This window comes from Empidonax traillii, unplaced genomic scaffold (assembly GCF_003031625.1).
Source record: "Empidonax traillii isolate 1590-97213 ecotype Southwest subspecies unplaced genomic scaffold, ASM303162v1 scaffold178:size2223814, whole genome shotgun sequence".
Taxonomy (NCBI): domain Eukaryota; kingdom Metazoa; phylum Chordata; class Aves; order Passeriformes; family Tyrannidae; genus Empidonax; species Empidonax traillii.
In genome coordinates, this window is record NW_020955371.1 from 408,147 (window position 1) to 429,801 (window position 21,655).

The 21,655-nt window shown below is 40.2% G+C and overlaps 1 protein-coding gene across 1 annotated transcript in view; it reads left to right on the plus strand.

The window, feature by feature from the left end:
- Nucleotides 1–3,678: 3,678 nt before the first annotated feature.
- The window catches only part of ADARB2 (adenosine deaminase RNA specific B2 (inactive)), a 304,298-nt gene continuing 286,321 nt past the window's right edge, over nucleotides 3,679–21,655 (plus strand). The window contains exon 1 of the mRNA XM_027886150.1: nucleotides 3,679–4,290. Coding sequence (XP_027741951.1) covers nucleotides 4,191–4,290 — 100 coding nt within the window. The 5' untranslated portion in view covers nucleotides 3,679–4,190. The remainder of the gene's footprint in view (nucleotides 4,291–21,655) is intronic.

The window sequence follows — 21,655 nt, forward strand, 5'->3', positions numbered from 1 at the left end:
CTCGCAGCCAGATGGCCTCTTCTTCAAGAGTTTGTGCGTATTCTGGGAAGTGCAGAGTCTGGACCTTGCTTCTTCCACTTGCTGTGCTGCTCAGCAGGACCTTTTTGCTCTGGGATGAGCAGCCCCTGTAAATGCTGCAACACTCTTTGGTTCATTTCCTGGGACATTTTAGCTGTTCAACATAATTTTACATATTCGCACTTCTGCAATGTAGCAATTTTTTAAATTTGTTTCACTTACAATTTTTGTGTTATCAGGTAACTGAAAATCAAGCTACTCCAAATTTTAAAAACCAGAGGGAAAAGGAAAAAAATACATCTCATATCTATTAAACTTCATCTAAATAGGTTTTCAAGGAAAAAGTACTGGTTACCCGTAGTACACGCAGGCTTAGTATTCAGATTTTGTTAACTTTTACAACAATTTTTTCGTAAAGTCGCTCATTTGAAGTCCTTAGCTGAAATAAAGGTGGGCTCCTTTTTTTTCCAGCTAGTTTCATTTTTCTCCATTTCTGTTTATAACTAACTCTACACTATATTGCTTAGGCATGGAAATTTAAACAGTAATGTATAATTAAGGTGTGCAACCTGGCATCCAGTTTCATACTCTCTCTTCCCGTCATACTCTTATAGTCACCATCAGTCTTCCAGTTAATAAACTATTTGGACTGCCCTTCAGCTCTCCTCTTTTGAGAGAACCTGAGTGAAGTGAATTGTCACAAATCCTGCAAAGCTTGGACTTCTTGCTTGGGTACCTCCAGCCCTGAGAGAGACCTGTCTATCTCACAAAAACAGGAATAGAGGTTTTGATGTACTGGCTGGGATCAGTGGTTACGGTGGGTCATGAGTGGAGTCACAGCTCCCCAGACAGCACAGGGAAGAGGTGTTTCACATCAGGACTTACACCTTAAACCCTCTTACCTGTCTGATTCACCTAGGCCTGAGTAGGTGTCTGAACACTGGTGTGATGTGCATTTCTCCACAGGCTGTAAGTCAAGGTGTGTGAAGTTATCCCTTTAGAATAGTCTGAAATACTTCTGTTTGAAGTTAATAAAGAACAATCTGAATTACTTCAGTTTCAAGGAAGTTCAGGTTATAATCATAACAACCTCCATAGGTTGTTGGCCCATGGAGAAGGAAAAAATCCTAAGATGCTTTACTCAATGGAGAGGAGCATGGAATACCACTAACGATCATTACCAGGGCACTGAAGAAGTTCCTTATTTCTGTGGGATGGTAAAACTGTCAAGTGCATTGGCCAAGAGTAGATAAAAGCACTTAACTGAGAGAGAGATGGCGTTATTTTATAACTTAGCTTTTTCCCACCTCATTAATACTGGTTTTGCATTTCCTAGATTGAATTTATGTCAGTTTACTATAGTGCGTAAAAACATGTACATGTTTGCCTGAGAGGAGAAACAGCCCCCCTTGTGTGGGACTGGTAACCTTGCATTTAAGTCCAAAAAAGCCTGTTTAAACAGGGTACATCACTGCGTAAAGAAGCCAACTCCTTCCATTGTGGAGAACAAGATGAATAAGCACAGCCCATTGAAGGAATCTTATTGACCTTCTAGATTGATAGTATAAAGAAAAGGATTGCCTTTTACCTCTCCTTGTGGCCAAGGGGAGACCTTCCAACAGCATGACTTCAGCTGTCTTCATGTGTTTGCCAATCCTGAAACCAGCCTAGGAGGGAGCTGTGCCATCAATATAGCTCAGCTGTTGCTAATGGTGCCTTGCTGATACTTTCTCAGAATTGTGCTTAGAACTGAAGAGCAGTTCATGCAACTCCTAGCACTGAATAATAATTTCTGAGAATTGGTGGCTATTCAGGTTGTCTTGATAGCATGACTTCTCTAGGGGTTGGCAATGCTAGTTTGTCTTTTTAACATGTTAAATCCCAGTCATTTTGAGAGTATGTTAACAAAGTGTTATCAGAAATAAAACCTTTGGAAACTAATGTGCTGAGCTTGAAGCCGCTCCTAAAAATGAATGAATGTCCCAGGATACTAATTTTCCTTCTAATTGGATCTTGCTTCTCTTTCAGATCCCTACTGGAGAGAGCACAGATTGGTACTGAAGCATAGAAGACAGTTTCCTAAATCTGGGTTCTAAACTGAGTGACTTTAATTCCAGACTGTTTAGAAGTGTGTATGTGCAGCTGAACATGCAGTTGTGTTTTACCACAGCAGTACTACTTCACATACAGCTACAAGTTTTCGCCACATTAATAGATGAGGGTCAGCTGTGGTCAGGACAACAGAAATCAAAAGGAAAAGGGGAGAAAGGTTAAAGGCTGAAGGCTCAAGTTGATAATAAAAAAATACTGATCGCCTCTCTGTTTTCCTGCAGAGAAGTTTTTATCCCTGAAATAAACAGAAGCACTTTTAAAGAGATGTTTACTAAAGATATGTAGCAGTTTGGATAATGTGTACATTGCCAAAAAAAACCCTGCCAGTAACCTGTAAAAACTAGGTAAGTAAAAACCTACTTTCACTCAGAGCTTCCTGAACTATATCTGACATTCAAGCAATGCAGGTCTGAATTCTCAGGCTCTGTTACGTTAGCTGTTAAGACAGGAGGGCAGTTTCCCCCCATGCTTTGTGCTGTGCCATATAGCTGAGAGGGAGGGTATGTAGGACTGTCTTACCATATGTGACCTGCTCCGTGGAGGATAGAGGGGCCAAGAGGTGACATTATCTTAGCACACCTGAGTTATCCAAATCATGGTTTAATGAGGACTTCTAGAGAGTTTTGTGGAAGTATTCTTATTTATTTAGTTTAAAAATTTGTAACGTGTAGCTCTGCCTCATCCAAAAATTACAGAAACCTGTATACCAGCCAAACGCAGAGGGTTTCTAATAGCTGGCAGAGTTGCAGTGGAAGTGGTTAGCAGCAGGAGCCAGGTAACCTACATTCCAACAAGAGGAAGTTTTAGATTAAAGGACTTGTGATAAACAGGGGTTTGCTATGCTTCTGAAGCCAACTACAAATGCAGTAGGCACTAATGATGACATTAATTATTTAACATAATTTTCCTTGGTATTCTTCCGTTTTCCACTCACTACCTAAGTTTCCAGATACATGTGTTTAAATGAGATAATAACTAAGAACGAAGCAGTTAAGTCCCTTGTAACTTAAAGCAGTATCTTATCTGTTGTGTACCCTGGCTTTTTGTAATGAACATGTAATGCTTTGTAGTCAAGCTTTTCAGAGGAATGCTGTTGTCATCTTTCCTCTCTGTAAAAGCCCCTCTGCTCCCGACACTTTAATTGCACAGTTGCCTAAATGAGGCACTGCAGAGTGTTAATGTATGAGTCTGAGCAACAACACTCTCCTCTTTTCACAGAGCTTTTGCCCTTGATCATGAATGTAACAGAGCACATACCTTAAAAATAACTGGAGATTCAAGGGGAATCTCTACACTTATCCCCTTGCATAAGGTTTGTTGACAGAGGGATCCTTCAACAGTAACTCATATTCTTTCGCTGGGAATAATAAGTGCCACAATTAGTGAACTAGTTAATAACTGTGTGGTTGGGGAGGACAGCAGAGGCATTTCTGTGTATGTGGAAGCGGAGTGTTCAGTGTCCACATGGTCTAACGCAGATCAAAAAAAAAAAAAAAAAAGGCTTGAAATCCTGCCTGCAGACTCCCTTCTTACAAGCTGCCCCTCCGGCTTCTCCCAGACGAAGGGGCAGGATGTTTTTATTCCCTCCGTGGCCATTCTCCCTCGCTTTCTCCCGGCAGCCGGGCACAGCCGGCAGCCCCGGGGGAGAGGAGTTTGGGGGCGAGGGCTGGCGGAGCTGATGTCAGCGCCGGGCGGCGGGAGCGATTGGGCTGCGGGAGACTTTGCAGCAGCAAATCCGCCCCCCTCGCCCCCCCCACCCCACCCCACCCCCGCACCATCGTCTTCAAAGCGGCCGGTGCCCAGCAACTCGCAGAGGTGCAAAAAGTGGGCGCGGGTCCGGTAGAGCCGCGGCGGCGCCCCCGGGCATCGCCCCGGCCGGGCCCGGCACGTCGGGGCGGAGGCGCGACCCTTCCCGCGGCGGCGCCGAGCGGAGCCGAGCGGAGCCCAGGCACGGCCCCGCCGGCCCGACCCACCGCCCTATAAAAGCCGCCTCCAGAAAAGAGGAGAAACTCCGCGGGAGGAGAACACCTCGGCGCGGTGCTGTTCGCTGAGGTACCGTCATGACATCCGTCCTGGGCAGCGGCAGGGCGTCGGGAGGACCGAGCGGGCAGCTGAGATGCAAGTCCAAGAGAAGGAGGAGGAGGAGATCAAAGAGGAAAGGTAAGAGGCGTATTTTTTCCTTCTTCTTCTTCTTCTTTTTTTTTTTTTTTTGCCTTCCTCTTCCCACTCTCGCTGCCTGCCTCCTGAACAGCATCGGCTGCACCCGGTTTTATTATCAGCGTGCCCGGCGCTCGCCGGCACCAGCCCAGCGCTGCCCCGACGGCCGGGGCGGGGCGGGCCGTGCCTTCCCCGCCACCAGCGGGGCCGAGAGGGGCCCCCGCTGTCCCCGCGGCCGGGCAAAGCCCTCTGCCCTCCCCTCGTTGTGTCGGGCCGAGGCTGAACCCCACGGGGGTGCTGGCGGGGGGGCTCGGCAGGCCCCGTCCGAGGCAGGGCGGTGCAGCGGAGCTGTCCCGGGGCTCCGTCAGCCCCTGTTCTTCCATCAGGTGCCATCAGCCTTCCCGAGCCGCCGGTGCCCGCGGGCAGGAGGTGCCGCTGCCCGGGCAGAGCGCGGCGCGGAGCCCTCCGGGGCTGTCGCGCCCACCAAACTACTGCTTTTTTATTTTTTTAGACGAGGTCCACCAAGTTTTTCTGTTTTGGTGCTGTTCCCCGTCCCTAAGCAAACCCTGGCTAGGAAGGTGCTAATTTGCCATAAGCAGGAAAAGTGAAGCTACAGGGTGTCACTGCGGACAGGGAATATGCCCTAGATAACAGCTCTTCGCAAAGCTGTCTTCCTTTCTCCTGTAGAGGGGATGGCACACTACTGCTTGGTTTTTGATGTTTTGCCTGCAAAAGCCGAAGTTAACAGGCTGTGAGCACTTTAAAGTAAAATAAACTGCTACGAGGAGCAGAGTGCCAGAGATGCCCAGCTGCAAGGCATTCGACTGCAGAGATGCGAAGTAGGAGTGTTTGTCGAAGCAGTAAATATCATCTAGTCTGTAATTGTAATCTTTATGTGGGACTCAAGTTTTAGTCAGCTAGCTCGCAAGCTGATGCTCTGGATACTTTGTTTCTCTTTGTGAGTCTAGAACACGTAATTTGTAGGTGCAATTAGCCAAGTGTCTCTTAGTTATTGCTTATATTAAAGCCAGTAAGTGCGGTATTTGATAACTTTTCAGAAAGGTGTCAAAACCGCTTTTGTATAGTAACTGATAAGAAATGGTCAAGTGCGAAATTCAAGACTGTATTATTTGATTGTCACTTTTTAACTTTCATTTGTGAACTCTCTATATTCAAAATCATAGTAATAAATAGTAACCTGTGTACAAGTAGAAACAACAGACACACAGATTTATCAGGACTTGAGTAACAAGGAAATTTAAAGGAACTGAGTAGGGGAGCTCTCCCTCTCTTAGCGTTTTAAAATGTATTCTGTAATGCAGAATAAAAGGTAGACTTTCTCATGAGGTGTTAAAGATCTTTTAAATTTCCTTTGTGCTCTGCAGACTTTTTTTATGCTGATTTGTTATAGCAAAACTACTTTTCTAGGGAATTGCAAACTTAGCCTAGCTTTAGCTACCTCTACTAGGCTGGGAAAAAAGAGTAATCCATTAATTATGCAGTAGAGGGAAGGTGCTCTGTTATACAGGTAAATTATAAGTGTTAATTTTGTTTCTGAGAAGCAGAGAAAAGTGAGGATCTTTCAGTAAGACTTTTCTGATGCATCCTTTCTTGCTCTGTTTTGCCAAAACAAGGTGGAAGTTGAATGTCTTTAAAAAAACCACAAAAAGTTGCTCCACAATAACTTGGGAGCTGACAGCTATTTGCACAGCTGCAGGTGGACGGCATTCCAGAAAGTGCTTGACTGACCAACATCAAGAATGTGTGCTTAAAGAGTTCATTGTTTATTCCTCCAAATAACCACTTTCCAAATAATATAGCTAGCTAGTATACTAATTACAGGCTTGTGTTGGTATGATTTCTATTTTCTTTTCTATGTAATCACAGTATATATTAATAAATATACACATTCTTCTAAAATTGTGCTGGCAAAAAGATCCTGTAACTTAGGCACACCCAGTGTAAAACCTGTTGGATTTTACTATTATGTTACTTTATTTACTGACCATATATTTCTACTTTTTTTTTTTTTCTTGATAGTATCCAATGAAAAGGTGTTGTTTAACACACTATACTGGAAACAAGTAAAGACAGTGTTTATTAGGCTTGTAAATTACTGTGTCTTTATGAGAGTGATTATGGGCCCCACTATTTTGCTGGTTTGATCCATTTACTAAATTGTGAAAAATCTTTTCAGAGAGTTAGACCGAAGACGCTTGCATTTAAATATTCTCCAGCACATGTTTTGTTGTTTATAGCAGGAATGCTTTTAGTAGATGGTTTAAAGTATATCTAGGCATATATGTTTACACATACACACAGAGAGATATCTATGGACAAGTGTAGACAAAGAAATTCAGTGTGGTGTTAAATTTAAACTATTAGATGGAGTAAGGAAAGAATATTATCTTCAAATCCCCAATCCTTAGGAGATGGACGCAATTATTTATACAACTTAATATATTTTATTACGTGTTACATATGAACTGTGCTTAAAATCAGATTGAGACACCACCTGATAGAATATATAGGAATGTGCAGTAGTAGAAACAATTATTATTTTCTATTTAATAGCTTTGCTTATCCTCATCTGATTTATTTTCCATCTTCTCAGTCATGTTTTTTGTTCTGGTTAGTGTGAATTATAAATTAGTGTGTCTGGGTATAAGGACTTCACTCCATTTCTTTTATAACTGGATGCTCTGTTTTAGGAGTTTCCTGGGGGCAGAAATCAAGTTCAAGCAAGGAAAGCAAACAGTCTTCTCTGAGTAGCTGAATTTCCTTATGCATTTAGCCTAAAAAAACCCAATAATAAACATGTGCTGCAAAAATCAGAGAGAGACAGACAATTTCCGTATATGCAAACCAAGCACTGAAAAGTGTAGGACACTGAGTATGACTCCAGTGTACAATATCATCGGCCTATAATTAATTTGCATGCATCTTATTTTTATGCTTATGAAATCCACAACCTTTTCAGTATAAAGATGCTACCTTGAAGACTTAAAAATAAATGTCAATGCAAGGAATATTATATTGCAAGCATATATTTGCAGAGTGATTTCATTCAGTTTTACACTCCGTGCAGGATGTGTGTTAAAAAGCTAAAATGTGAATATTCAGAGCCATTTGTTAATTTAGTGCAGGTAGAAATATTTTCATTGTCATTTAAAAAATAAGTATGATAACTCCCAGTGAGAAGAAAGTATCTTAATTTTTCAGAGACATAATGAAAAATAAATACAGATGCTTATGAGATCATCTGCATACTAATTCTGTGTGGAAGCAGTAATAGATATTTTATATTTTTCTCTCTTTCTGTTTGTTTCGTTGATTTTGTGTTTTGGTTTTTTTTTTTTTTTTTCATTGTTTGTGGCTTTTTAACTATGTGTATAAAATGACCAGAGGTTAGAAAACTATGCCTAATATTTTAGAGTGAACCATTTAAAATTCTTAGGTTTTTGTAGGCAGTTACTGTGTTTGTGGGTTCTTATTGTGTTTTCTCCAACACTCTGGAATATGGCAGAGTACTGGCAGAACTCAGCACAGCGGCCTCAGCACGGCTTGTGCCGATTTCATAGCCTGTGGTATAGATTTTGAAAACAAGGCTTGTTTTCCCAGATAAGTGATTACGAGTAGACCAAACAAAAGCAGAGTTGTCATTTACTGATAATACTAAAAAGGCCACATTTCAGCAGCCTCCAGCACCTTCTTAGAAATCAACATATAGAAAGTCGATAAGTATGAAATGATATATACCCTTTCTGAGTGATTTTCCAGTATAAGTCACCTTATTTGTAATGCTTTTTTATAGACCTAATGAATAAAGTTAATTACTGGAAACAGGAGGGGATCAGGTATCCCTGCTACTGTAGAAAAAGTCATGGCTGAGGTTGCTGTGGATACAATGGGACACGAAATAAAAGTTGACAGAATAAACGAAATAAGGGCAGCAAATTGGTGAGAGAGGCAAAATGGTTGTGAAAATGAAATTTCATGAAAAATTAATGAAATAGAAAGATTGTGCTCTAGATGAAGGGAGGAAACCAGCTTGGTTCTTCATCATCCTGCAATGCCAAAGTAATAAATGAGTGTGTTTCATCTGGGCGAGGTTCAGGGACACAACTCCTTCCCCACAAAAGGATTGCATTGTGCTTCAAGATGTGTTCCGCTTATCTTGTGCCCTGACAGCTCTAGAAGAAGGGACCGGATTTGGTGATAAAATTAAATTGATTAAACCTTTATCCATCATCTAATTTGGTAGCTTTCTTTTTTCTTTTCTTTTTTGCTATTACCTCCAATTTCTAGTGATCCGTGTAATGACAGCAATTTGAGATAGCATCAAGGACATTAGCTACGATGACTGAACTTAAATTTAGAATGAAAATATGGGATTCATGACTCCATATCTAAATAGCAGATGATTAGGTTATAGCAGAATTGTAACTTCCTAGCAACAACATGTAATTGTGAGGACAATAAAATAGTGTATTTTACTTTTAAGGAACAAAATATGTAAACTTTATCTCAAAAAAGTATTAATTATGTAAGTAGAAAAAGCGCTGATATGAATAGTGACCACATCTTGCATGAACAATGATGTATATAGTCATTTTTATGTTTCTGAACTCAGAAATAGTCAGATGTTTTGCTTTCTTCAGTGCCGATGCACAGGCATACAAAGCTAGTGGCAAAGAACCATACTGTTGGAAATTGCTTCATATGGCTTAAAATATTGTACCTTCTCCTTAGTGATTTTGGTAGTAATTTTCTCCCATAAGGTGAGAGCTTTGCTTACAAGTTCCAGTTTAAGTGCTATTAATGGAGTTTTTAAAATACTTAAAGGCAGCCTAATCTGAAGTGATACCCTACAAATTGAAAACACTGCCCTAAAAATTACAGGTCAGATGAAATTGCCTCGTGAAATATCAAAATTACTGAAGGTCTGTGCAAACTGTTTTCTTAGGTTCCTCTAATGCCTTATAGTTTAGCAAGTCTCATTAAAAAAGCGAACAAGGGGGTATCTGTCTAATCTCTGTTAACTGTACTACTTTTGAATTACTGCTGACCAATATTGTATAGGTTTTGTGAGTAGTAATGAACCTGAATTGATTCCTGTGTTTACAACTAACTATCTCTACAACCTTTCAGGCAGTTTAGCGTTTTCTCCATGTAAGTGATTAGTTATCCAGACAAAAAGGCTGATATGCATCAGTAGATAGATTATTCTCAAGGCATCTGGGATGAACTTGAGGTTTTCTGTGTAAAACCGCTCATTTTGCCTGCAAATTTTGTAGGTTTCAGTAGTAAAATGAAGTGCTTACCTTTCCGCTGTAGCTGACCTTTGTTCCCTGCTGTATGAATTTGAAACGAAGCAGCCAACCCAGAGGAGTTTTAACAGCATGTTGCGATATATAACACATTAAAAAGACTGCTTTGTTAACTGGCGGAAGCAGCTTGTCAACCCATACTAATAGACAACCCTCCCTGAGTCATAAAGTAGCCAAATTTAATGGTTTAACAGAAAGGATTAAATAGATGGAGTTATTGTCAAGAATTTCTTACTTCTTACAAGAGGCTTGAAATATGAGGATGTATTTTTGGACCATGATTTAACAATACACACTCTGGACTAAGGACTGGACACTGCCACGGATGGTTTAATGAAAATCTGTGCCAAGTAAAGCGTGATAAGCAGGGAAGCACGGAGCAGGGCAGAGTGTGTGAAGAGCAGGATGTCTAATATTGAAGATATTAACTGTGACATTAATGAATGAAAGGTGTATTGTCACTGAGCATATTTTGTTTCGTTCTGGCTGATCTAGATCCCAAATGTGTACTAGAAATAGTGAGTATTCAGAGACATATGGCAAAAGGGATTAGAAATGTGTAAAATTTCAGTAGAAGAAAATTGATGAGATTTATATTGTTTACTTTGGAGATAAATGTAAAAAAGAATATAGTAAACTCATATTAAAGAAGGAAATATTAAAAGAAGGTAAACAGGCTGCTCTGATTTATTCCCGATTTTTTTTTTTTTTTTTTTTTTAATTTACAGAGACAAAGGTCTTTAAGGAAGCAGAATTTCAGCTTTACAGAGACAAAGGTCTTTAAGGAAGCAGAATTTCAGCATGTTTAATAGGAATGAAAGGACTTTTTCTGTTGAGACTGTATGTAGCTGGCTTGGGCAGTTTGTTCCTTCAGGGTTTGGAAAAACAAAACTTATATGTAGGAGGTTGAGGTACATGATTAGCTCAGCTCAGACACACGCTACAAAGTTTGATGCTCACTTCAGTGACTGTAGGCTTTGGCTTTAAGTAGGAAACATTAAGAAGGATTTAATTTTTTTAATATGAGATATGAATCCTCTTTTTCAGGAAATTATCTGACTCCTGACTTGCTTGGATTATGTGGAAAGGTGATTTGTAAGCAGTTTAATCGCTCCTGTTCACTGTGAGGCTTTTTGCATGCTCCTGTTTCCCCAGCTGAAGCTGTAGCATGGCAGCGGTTCAGGAGGTGCCTTTCTGCTCAGTTTCACAGTGGTGGCAATGCACATCCCTCCGCTGTGTGCCTCCCAAAACCAGGAACACAGCTGTGAGGAAGGCAGGAACATTTCCTTGGAATATTCCTGACAGGTTTTTAAGCCTCCTTCCTTTCCATTCCCACTCAGTGCCTTGCCTGGTGTATGTAAAAATAGACTACAATCGAGACTGATTTCCAGGTTTTTACTTTGGCACTGTAGTGAGTAAGTAGGATAACAATAAAAATTAATTCACCCTCCCCCATTTCTTAACCTCTTGGGAGAAAAAAAAAAAAAAAAAAAAAGGGGTGGAATAAAGGGAGGTGAGACCACACTTTACAAATACATGATGCTTTGTTAGGTAGAAAAAAATTACAGGTACTGTCGTGACTGCTAGTGCATCATCATCAGATGAATATTGTGTTGCAGGGGACTACCCCTGCAAGCCATAGTGTGTGTTTGTGAAAGTGTTTCTGCTTGGTTTAGGTTTGGTCTCAGTGCTGTACCAACTACTGCACCTAATTTTGGAGTTGTGCCACTTGTGAGTGCTGTTTCTGAAACCTGCAGTACATGCTGGTGGCGTTATATGTGCATTCTGGAATGAGGTATGAGCAATAAGTAGATTTCAGCAAAGTACTTCGTGCTAAAATGTGAAATTTTTTTGCCCATTTTTTGTTCCTTGTAAGAGAAATGGTGCTCAAAATCATTAACAACATCACCTTTCTCTAACTCCTAATGAAACATCAGCATGAAGAGTCAAAACTGCTGGGAAATGTGGGAAGAAATAAGTAGAATTTGACAGATATTTTATCTCCATCTTTGTGGAAAGAGATTTACACATAACTGATTTTATGCAATTGCTTGCTTCTTGGCACTTCTCAGAGACTATGAAATGGCTATTTATTCCTTAAATAGTGGGGTTTAACAAATATAAAATGATGGCTATCAAGCCAACTGTAATAATATGTTACCTTGGCATAAGGCCTGATTCTGCCGCCTCTACTCCTGGTAAACTTGAAGTTCTCAGTATGAGTCAGGGTGGCAGAACTTTGCTGTTGTATAAATTTGGGTCTGTGCCTTAATATATAGGTACATATATGCATTTTTTTGTGAAATACAGACTTTTGATTCAGCTGTCTAGCCGTATGAAGTGAATGACTGTAACAAACTCCTAGTTATATTAGACAAAGGGTCTTAAAGCCTGCAGAGTTCAAAAATACTTACATGAGGGATTTTTATGCTCCGTTGAAGTATTTTGTTTAGAGATGTAAAAATAAAATACCCTCATATAATTTGTGTATTTATTCACATCCATCCATCCATACTGTATGAATTTGTAATTTAAAAAATATATGTATAAACATTCTAATAGCATTTGCGTGTGGTCTTTCTCTGTGTAATACCGATAGTCTTACGGGCAAATCACAAAGGTACAACTGCACAGAAATTATAAGATTTTTTTTCTTTTTTTTTTGAGAAAGAAAGAAATGAATAAAACTTCTTATAAGCCAGATTTTGTAGGATATATCTACATTCTACTTGCGTAGGCATGTTTTTTGAGTAGGTGGGTAATTCAGTGTGTTGAAGACAGGTGCTTATGCCAGTAATGCTAACGTCAGGAAACTCCAAACCTTTATCAAAAAGGTCCTAAGTTTCTTTACGTGCTGATCTTTCTCCAGCTGAATCTTATGGAAGGACTAACATAACTGGGAGCAGAAGCCAACTTTGAGCTCATGCTCCATATTGCACCCAAGTCAGCAGCCCTGCCGCAATCCATCAGACAAAATGCCTGTGGATTCTTGGATTCTTGAACAAAACTTATCCAAAATTATCTTTCATTAGCTGATTTCCAGGTTGTAATTTCCCTTCCTCATGCCAACCATGAATTGCTATTTACATGTCTGTATGAATGGTGATTTTGGGAAGCAAGGACAGAGCCGCAGCGGTCGGCATTGCCTCATTGTTGAGCAGTGAAGACAGTAATTAAATTGGAACTCAGCTCTTGCTGCTCGTGGATTTAGGAGTTTAAAAGAAACAGAACAAAAAGGGAATGTTCTCACTGACAGCAGGTTTCCTCCAGCTGCAACTGCTTCAAAGATTATTGATTAATCCATGTTTATCATTTATTTATGCTAAAGCATCTCATGCGTGTCTGTAAAATCTGTTGTTTCTAAAATCAAGCTACTTGACTTGTTTGCAATTCACATTTATAATGACCAGTTTTTACAGCTGTGCAACAGAAGTTTGCTTTAGCTAGTGCGGTGTCTACAAAAGAGCACTTTTTGTGCCTTCAGCTGAAATCCAGGAGCACAAGTCATTTGATGATACAGGGTTTTTTTTAATAAAAAAGTTTCACTGTGCGAATTCTTTAGATTTCCTATACAGGAAGAAGAGGGAATATACAGTGTTCAGGCATAAATGTGATTCATTTCAGTTCTACCAGAACAAGTCAAAAGCTAATCTTTCTGGGTATCTTGTACCCTGTTATATACTTTTAAAATGAAACTTTATCTCTGCATTCATTTTGCTAAAAAAAAAAAAAAAAGGAAGAATTTTTGGATTTTTTTCATGTTACAGCACAAGGTGTAAACTGCAAGGTAAAAACAGTCAGCAAGTTACTAACAGTACCAGTTACCAGAAAATGGTTATTAGGTGTCAAAAAAGTGAGGGGATTTAAAAAAAACTGTACATTGTTTTTTGAGTAGCTAGAAATGAAATAGCCTTTTGAAGTTAGATGTCTGGTTTGTAATAGACATAGTTTAACAGAACAGTGCTTTATAGATTGGTTAGCCTAGGAACACTTTTAAGCAGGTGATATATTCTGCTAAAGTGAGGTAAGAAGCCATAGACAAAGATGTTTTGTCAGATTTTCCTGAAGGCTACCAGTGAATTCCTTAATAAATTTGTACTTTTCTGATGTAAGGCACATTGGACTATTTTTCCCTGACAGTGTCTAAGATGATCCTTCTCTTCAGATAATTCCAACTCATCCCAGACAGCAAGGACTCTTATTGCCCAGAGTTAATAGAAATGCATCAGTGTAATCATATGATGTATACGCTCAAACTATTTATGAAAAATTGCTATTAACTCTCACAGACAGAGAGGCCACATTAGCCCAGTTTACAGAGAGGAGAATTGAGTCAGTCAATAAATCTGTTGCAGAAGTAATTAGCAAGAGGTAGAAATTCAGTAGCCTGTCGCTGCAGTTTCAAGTACCAAATGAACCTGGCTCTAGTTTGTACCCATCTTTGTTGTAGCTGTGTGACATCTATAGATGGATCACATTGCTGGGGTTTGTCACTGTGAAGTATTTGTGTGACATGGCAGGTCTCTGGGAGCTTCTTGTTCCAAGGTGACCAGGGTGCCAGGCTGCAGGTAAGACACCTGCTTGCGAAGTAGCCTGTGCAGTTGTTTGCAAAGCAGTTCAGCCTGGTGGTGTTGGAAAGAAGAGGGCTTTTTGTTTATTTGTCTATTTGTATGTAAACAGAGGCATGAGGTCTGAGTCTTCCTTGGTGTTAAATAACGTTTGCTCTTCAGTTTCTAGAGGGATTTTGATTTGTCCCAGAATGGCTTGTTGTAAATGCTGAGGGTGAGGTTTCTATGTGGCAGTTTGTATTGAAAAGGCAACTCTTTCTTCAGTATTAACCAGCACATTACTGACGAGTCTGCAGAAAAACTCCAGTTTTGTAATGTACAATACTTCCTTTAGATGTTACAAGAATTTGCTTATGGAATTGATTGAAACTATTACAGACTTCATTTTTTTTTTTTTTAAATGAGATTTTTCCTTTTAGGTGACTAATTTAATTTCTGAAGAATTAAATATTATCTAAATTTCTCAACCTTCATTTCCATTAAAAATCATAGTAACAACTCCTATATTTGTACCTTGCTTGTAGTTCATCGATTTTATTTATGCATGAACTTCTTGGAAGACTATGATACTATTCCACTTTAGCTAAACCCACTGTAAATTAACTCTACTCTTTAACAATAATTCTTTGAATAAAAGGTGGCAGACAATTCTTCGAATGAAAAAAGCACCAAGCATTTGTTTCGGAGTCTAGGAAAGTAATTCTAGAAGTTAAAAATAATTAAATAAAATCTATTCCTTATGCATTATTACTTTAATTTTGCTTCAGAAAACTCCAACCCTTCATAAAGAGTCTCCAAAATTAACTGAAAGCAAGCAGCAACAAATTACAGTGTTTTAGGTCTTGTAGAGTGCTGTTTTAACAGGAGTATAAATTAAACACTACGGAAGCCATCTCAGTCTATTGTTAGTGATTAAAAAGATAACCATAAAGGCTCAAAAAATAAAATAAAATTTATATAACCCTGAAAATCCATGTTTACCACATATTTTCATGTTTTGAATGTGTTTCTTCTTTACCAAAAATGCCCATCTCTTTCCTCTCCTTTTTATTATCTTCCTTCCCTCATTTGTATCCTCACCTATTGAAGCAGCTGTTATTCATACAAATTATGAAAATGAAAATACATTTGAGATTGGTGCCTGGATAGGACCAATATATCATCAAAGGTCTTTGGGGTAACGTGTGGCCTTGGTTCAGCAAAATCACTTCTTCAGTCATTCTATTGCTGCTCAGAAAAGCAGTAAATAATAAGTAACAAGATCTGCATACAAATGTGCAGGTGTTTGGGGTTTTTTTGTGGAATCAGAAACTGGATGACAGGTTACTATTATTTTCCTAAAAATTTGCTACATACAAAAGAATTTATAATTACTTGCCAGCATGGGTTATTTTTAGGACTCGTTCTGTCCTAGCATATCTAAACTGATCTTGCCACCACTTCTGATCTGGCTAGATGTTTCTCTGACACTGGCATGTAAAGTTGTTTCCTGTGCAGCAAAAAGTAAAGGTAAGAAGCTGAGACTATTATTTTAATGGCCATTATGGCAAAAGAAATGTGTGCATGTTATGCAGGCAGTTGATTGGGAAGAGTGGCTTGTAAACCTTGGTTAGTTTTGTTAATCTTGCTAATCTTGGTTTCCAGTAACTTTCCTTTTGTTGGTTTGCCCCATACTGCAGTGTTGCATGTGCTGGTGTCAGGCACATAGCAGTGTGCAGATGTAGTCATGCACAGACCTCGTACAGGCAGTCACCTGAATTTCCATCTGTCGTGTCCCTGTGCTCAACAGGTACCAGTGAGTCTGCGCACTGTAGAGGAGATGGTGGTGACTCACAGAAACCCATGTGGCAAAAGGAGACTTTTCAGTCATCACCAGCTCAGGCTTTGCAGGGAGATGAAGTTCAGGTGGGCAGGCATGCTACAGGCACCAGGAGATGTGATGCTCTCAGCACATCTGTGGCCTGAAGCACGGCTTAAGGGTAGCGAAAGTACATCTCCCTGACCAAATATAGGAAACTGTTTCCATCAGCCCTTTCTAGCAGACAGCTTGTCTCTGCTGAATGTTGACAACATATTATATAAATTTCCCTGCAACAGCTTGTTTCAGAAACTTTCCCCAGTAATGTAGATTAAGTTAGAATTTTGTTTTGACTGCTGTAATGCATATTCATTAGATAAAAGCCCAGACAATTACTGTGATAGTTTCACTAGCAGGTGGAGTATGTTTTAGGATTTGTTGGGCATGGGATTTATGGAATAATCTCAGACAAATTTGGGGAATTATTTTTGTGATGAAAATAATTTTGTATGAAAAGTGAGAATGTAAGCAGATTTGAAGGTGATTTCATTATGGTTTTACATTATTTTTCTTTTACAATTTTAAATTTAGAATAAGTTCATACTTTGAACAAATGCAGGTCTCTCAAGACAAGCAATAAACCACACAAATAAATGCTACTTTAATAATTTAGTTTAAAATTGCATAAATTGTAAGCAGCAGTATTTCTAAAGGGATATCACTATTGCATTAATTTTCCAAAGCCAGAGAAGAACTAGGAAATAATATTTTCTAGCTTCACTTTTATAATGTTCATTTTCATCCATTAAGGTTAGAGAATAATTTTTATTGAGTAGGTGTTATTACATCAAATATGCATGCATCAACATTGTTGAGAATTTGCAAACAAAAGTAAAATTCTCTTTATTCTTTCCACTAAAAAAGAGAGAAAGATTGAGAGCAGAATCAAGATGAAGAGAACAGGAGCCTGATCCTACCCTGTTGGATGGGAATCTTTATTTTTCAGGAGCACCAGGCCCTATGGCTTATAGGACCTTCATCCCAGAGGTCATTCTCATATCAATTGTCACGTTGTCTTCAGTGAAGATTGATCTTGGTGATAATTTTTGTAGGGGTTGGGGTCATGCTAACTGGCACTATCAGTAGTGCATCACTGCCAAATTAGGGTTTCAAAAAGTAAACAAGGAAGTTAAAATTGCACACTCAGGAAAGCACTTTAGTTCATCCCTACAGCACAGCATCAGATTTAACATTAAAGGAGGTTTAAAAATACACTTGCCTAGCACAGAAGTTATCAGTCTAGACTCCCCATCTGTTGAATGCCTTACAAGTATCAGTAGCACTTCAGTATCTGACTTAAACAGAAATCACAGTTTAAAAATGCTAATAATTTCTCTATGCCGTTTTGTTAGTAATGGAACTTCAAAGATACAAATGCAAATGTTTATATTCAGTTTCTATTTATATAATTAAACACAAACTCTCCAGTACTGTGCATGTTAATGTGACAATATGTGTTTCAGCGACATGCATATTAAGCTACGTGCATATTTATGTAAAGGACTGAACTCAGTGGAAGTTCTGTCCTGGGCTTCATAAGGAGCTTGGATCAAACTCTGTTATGTTGTTGTTTGTTTGTTGGGTTTTTTTTAAATAAGCATTGGAGCAAATTTCCAGGAATTTATTTAATTCATAACAGTCTTTTTGTTGTTGTAGTTGGTTTTTAATTCTTAAGCACAGGTTTTTTGTGAGCCACATCATTTTCACCAGCTTTTGCAGAGATGTTTCTCTGTTGATGGAACTGCTTCGCCATCCTCCTTTGTCTTTCTTGCTTTCAGTGTGTTTTAATCATGCTCTCTAATCCCCTATGCCATTATAACTGATTAATTAGCAAACCTTCACATTCAGTCTCTGAATTTTTCTCTTAGGCTCAGACCATTTATAATCTCAGCTGAAAAGACACGATTGAACATCTGCCTTGTATTTAATCTCTTTGCATCTTGTACCCATCATGATTATTGTTTGCTCTTTATTATAACTGGGGGTTTTAAGGGTGAAATGTTACATTTTGCATTATATGGACTCTTAGCCTGAAAATAAATCCATGCAGATGGGCCACAGGGAAATAGTGAAAGTCAAGGAGTCCACAGCTCGTGTCCTTTGTAGAATTTGGGACATCAGATATCCATTTATTCCAAGAATAAACTTAAAGGACCTGTGGGTGTTGAAAAAAGAGATCATGGTAGATGAATTGTTTCTTTTCAAAATTTACTTTGCAAAGATGTGGGATAGAAACACACATAGATTCCTATACTTGCAAAAAGTAAGAAACTCCAACATTTTCATCCAGTTGTCAGATGCCAAAATCTATGGTTTTCAGAAAATCCCATTAAGGGACCTGCAGTTATTTATACCAGCTACTGGTCACGGTGAAAGGACCACCCTCCTTCAGAAGTTTAGGTCTGAGCTTCCCTCAGCTCCTTGTCAAGGTTTCCACGTGAGGCCTGTTTGCTCATAGCTTCTGCAGGGAGCATTTTTCCCCACTGCACTTGCTGTGCCTGTGTTTTGATGTAGTTGGGTTTACAATTTTGAGGGATTGAAGGGAGATCAAGTACCCATTTGTCATTACCTATTTCCAGCTGGAAACCTTGGGATGGCAAGCTTTCTATCCCTCCTCACTGACTCTCAGCATGAAGAGATAGTGGAAGAGACATTTTTTCCAATGCATTGTACATTTTTCAGCAGAGGTATAAGAGTGGCGACTAAAATAATTGATTGCTCATCCCACTTACTGTCATTTCACCATCTCAAACACCAGGTAACATCAGAGGGAGGACTTTTTTTCTCCAAAAGGAACTATCTGCCTCCAAGTGTCATGTAATTTATGCAGAAATTGCTCATTTCTTCTTTCTGCTATAGCTGATACCCACATGTCATGTGCATCCAGAGCACCGTGTTGTCTTTGGCCTGAACTGGGCCATGGGGCATATTCAGGCTCTCCAATTTATAAATTCTTACATCAGTTAGATGGTGTCACTCAGCTGCTGGGGTCTCTTGCAAGTACATATTTGTATTATTCATGTAATTTGAGCCTTTCAGAATCTGTGACAGCTCCAAACACTTTGCAACAGCGTTACTGCAGGTTTTGGAATGATACTAATAATAGTAGTAGAATATAGCTATAAATATTTTCATTACTGAAATATAAGAGGAAAGAAAAAAGCTAAAGTCAGTTACTTTTTTAACTGATTTTTTTTTATTTTTTTTTCAGGACTTTGGATGATCTTTGTAGGTATTAGATTAAAAAGTAATTTCAAACATGAATAAGAAATAACATGTGCAGAAAACTTCATTTCGGCTAGAATTAGCAATGTGAAGCACCTTTCTGGGGCTCTGACTCCAGTCTGCCAGTTTCCCACAGAGTGCAGAACAAGTGTAGCTGAGACCAATGGAGCCCATGAAGCATTTTGGAATAGTCTCTAGCATTCATTTCTTTCCTCAGGAAGAACTAATTTTAAATATGCCAGGAGACCTTTCAGGAGAAATGGCAACTTCCTCTTCTGACTGCCTCTTTCTTCTCTGTTCTTGCAGATGTTTGTTTGCTTGCAGCTTTGTATTGCCCAGATGCACTGTTCTCTTCTCAGTTTCCAGCTGGTCCCTTTAGCTGCTGTCTTTGGACAGCAATGTATCAGCAAGGAGTAGATGAGACTGATATGCCTTGGTTAGGCCGAATTTTGGGACAAGTGTTCTTTAGAAGATGCAGGATCTCAAGAGTTGGTAGGGCTTAGGGGAGATGCAAGACCCCACTTATGACAGTCTGTCTGCCAGAAGGAGAGCTGATGTGAAACTCACACTTGAGACACTCACCTGTGTCACCCTCTGCACATGTTTCTTTTACAGAAGGGTCTGTGAACTCTGTGTGTGTCTGTCCAGGATGCTTGGCTTGGCATGTGCTAGAGAGCTGCTGAAATGTTGGGCTCAGAATGGTCCCAACAGCAGCCAGTTCTGCTGGATGTGCTCACCCGAATCCATGAGAAACGCAATACTAGGAAGTCACACAGCCCTGTTTACTCCAAGTCTCCTGGTGGAATGGTGGGAGTGCAGTGGCCTGTTGGTCCCCCCAGCCCCATCAGCAAGGAAGAGCTGTGTCTTAGCTGACATTTTTCTGGGGTTTGGGGGAAGGTTCACACACTTGCAAAATGGATTTCCTCTAAATGAAGCTCTATTCTTAAACTGGCAATGCTGACAGTTAAAATTAGCTTCTCCTTTATTACTAGGACATATTTTTAGGCCCTAATTCATGTCTCATGTGAACGCAGTCCTCCCACTCCCACATTGAGAGTACTGAACTGGAGTCTGAGGGCTGTGTGTTACATTTTCCAGAAATAGGTGCAACCCAAGATTCTGAATATTTACATTCCTTGCCTTTTAAAAATTGTACCCGCTGTTTTTAGGCCTGTATATGGGTCTAAAATAGTGAAAAACTAAAGCAGAATCTGCTAACCTTTGGGGCTTTTGTCACTCCATCCTATTTTTGTTTTGGTTGCGTGAAGGGAAATTTGTCTCAATCTAGGTGCTGCAAACTGCAAGAATACAGGCCCAGTTCCTATTAAGATACTTCAGGTATCTTCCACTTTTCATCCTGTCCTCTGGAGCTCCAGACCACAGCTAAGCCCATCTACTTTCAGCAGCCAGTGTGAGACCTGTTCCAGCAGTACACTGACATTGCCTTCCTGTCAGAGCATCTGCAGCTGCTGTTCATGGGGGTCGACTCTGCTAAAAATTCTCTTGTGGGAGCCCTAACGTGCAGCAAGGGCAGGGTCTGGCCTTCAGAGGAGGTTCCAGTTGGTGCCATCAGGTGGCAGTGAGGGGATTTTGGAGATGAAGTTTGATCCCGTCACAGCCTGAGAGGCAGAGATGGCTGAGCAAGCTGGCAAGTCATGGGTATTGTGGCTGCCATGGAGGGAGCCTGTGATGCCGGAGCCCCCACCTTGCTGCCAGCATCCTGACCCCGCTGCCAGCATCCCTGAGGATGTGGTCCTGGATAACGGGGTCAGCATCAGGGGCTGTGAAGAAGTTCAGTGGAACACTACTTATTAAACACACACACAGGGAGCCCCTGGTGGTCTAGGGGTAAAGGCGCTGCACTATCACTGCAGAGACCCAGGTTTGATTCCCAGTCGGGGCCACTCCCCGGGCAGATGGAGCTCGTTAGCCCTGTAAGGCAATCCATCTACATCCTGAGGACCTCGCTGCCACCGTCCAATCTCGCTTGGCCCCGGCAGATGAACCTCAGGATTAAAGGGTGGGCTCAGTTCCGCGCACACTGTGTCTCACCTAAAAAAATCCAATGCGCAGGCTGGAAGGTGGAAAGACCTTCCCCGGTTCTTCGTTCGCGAAGACTGGCCATTACTTACTTATTAAAACCCTGCCAATACCATTTAGCAAGCTGTCCACCTAGGTGAAGGACTCCAGTGAGGATAGGAGTTTATTTACTGTGGAAATGCGGCCCCTGTTCCCCTTAGGGCTGGGTCAAGGGGAGGCAACAGTCTGTGCCAGCCTGTTGGTGCCCTGCCCTGCCCTCCCTGGCTATGATGCTGACGTCTACTGAGTGTTTCTGGGGTTCACGCTGTCCTGTCAGACAAAGTGGGTGACCTTGCAATCTGTACCCC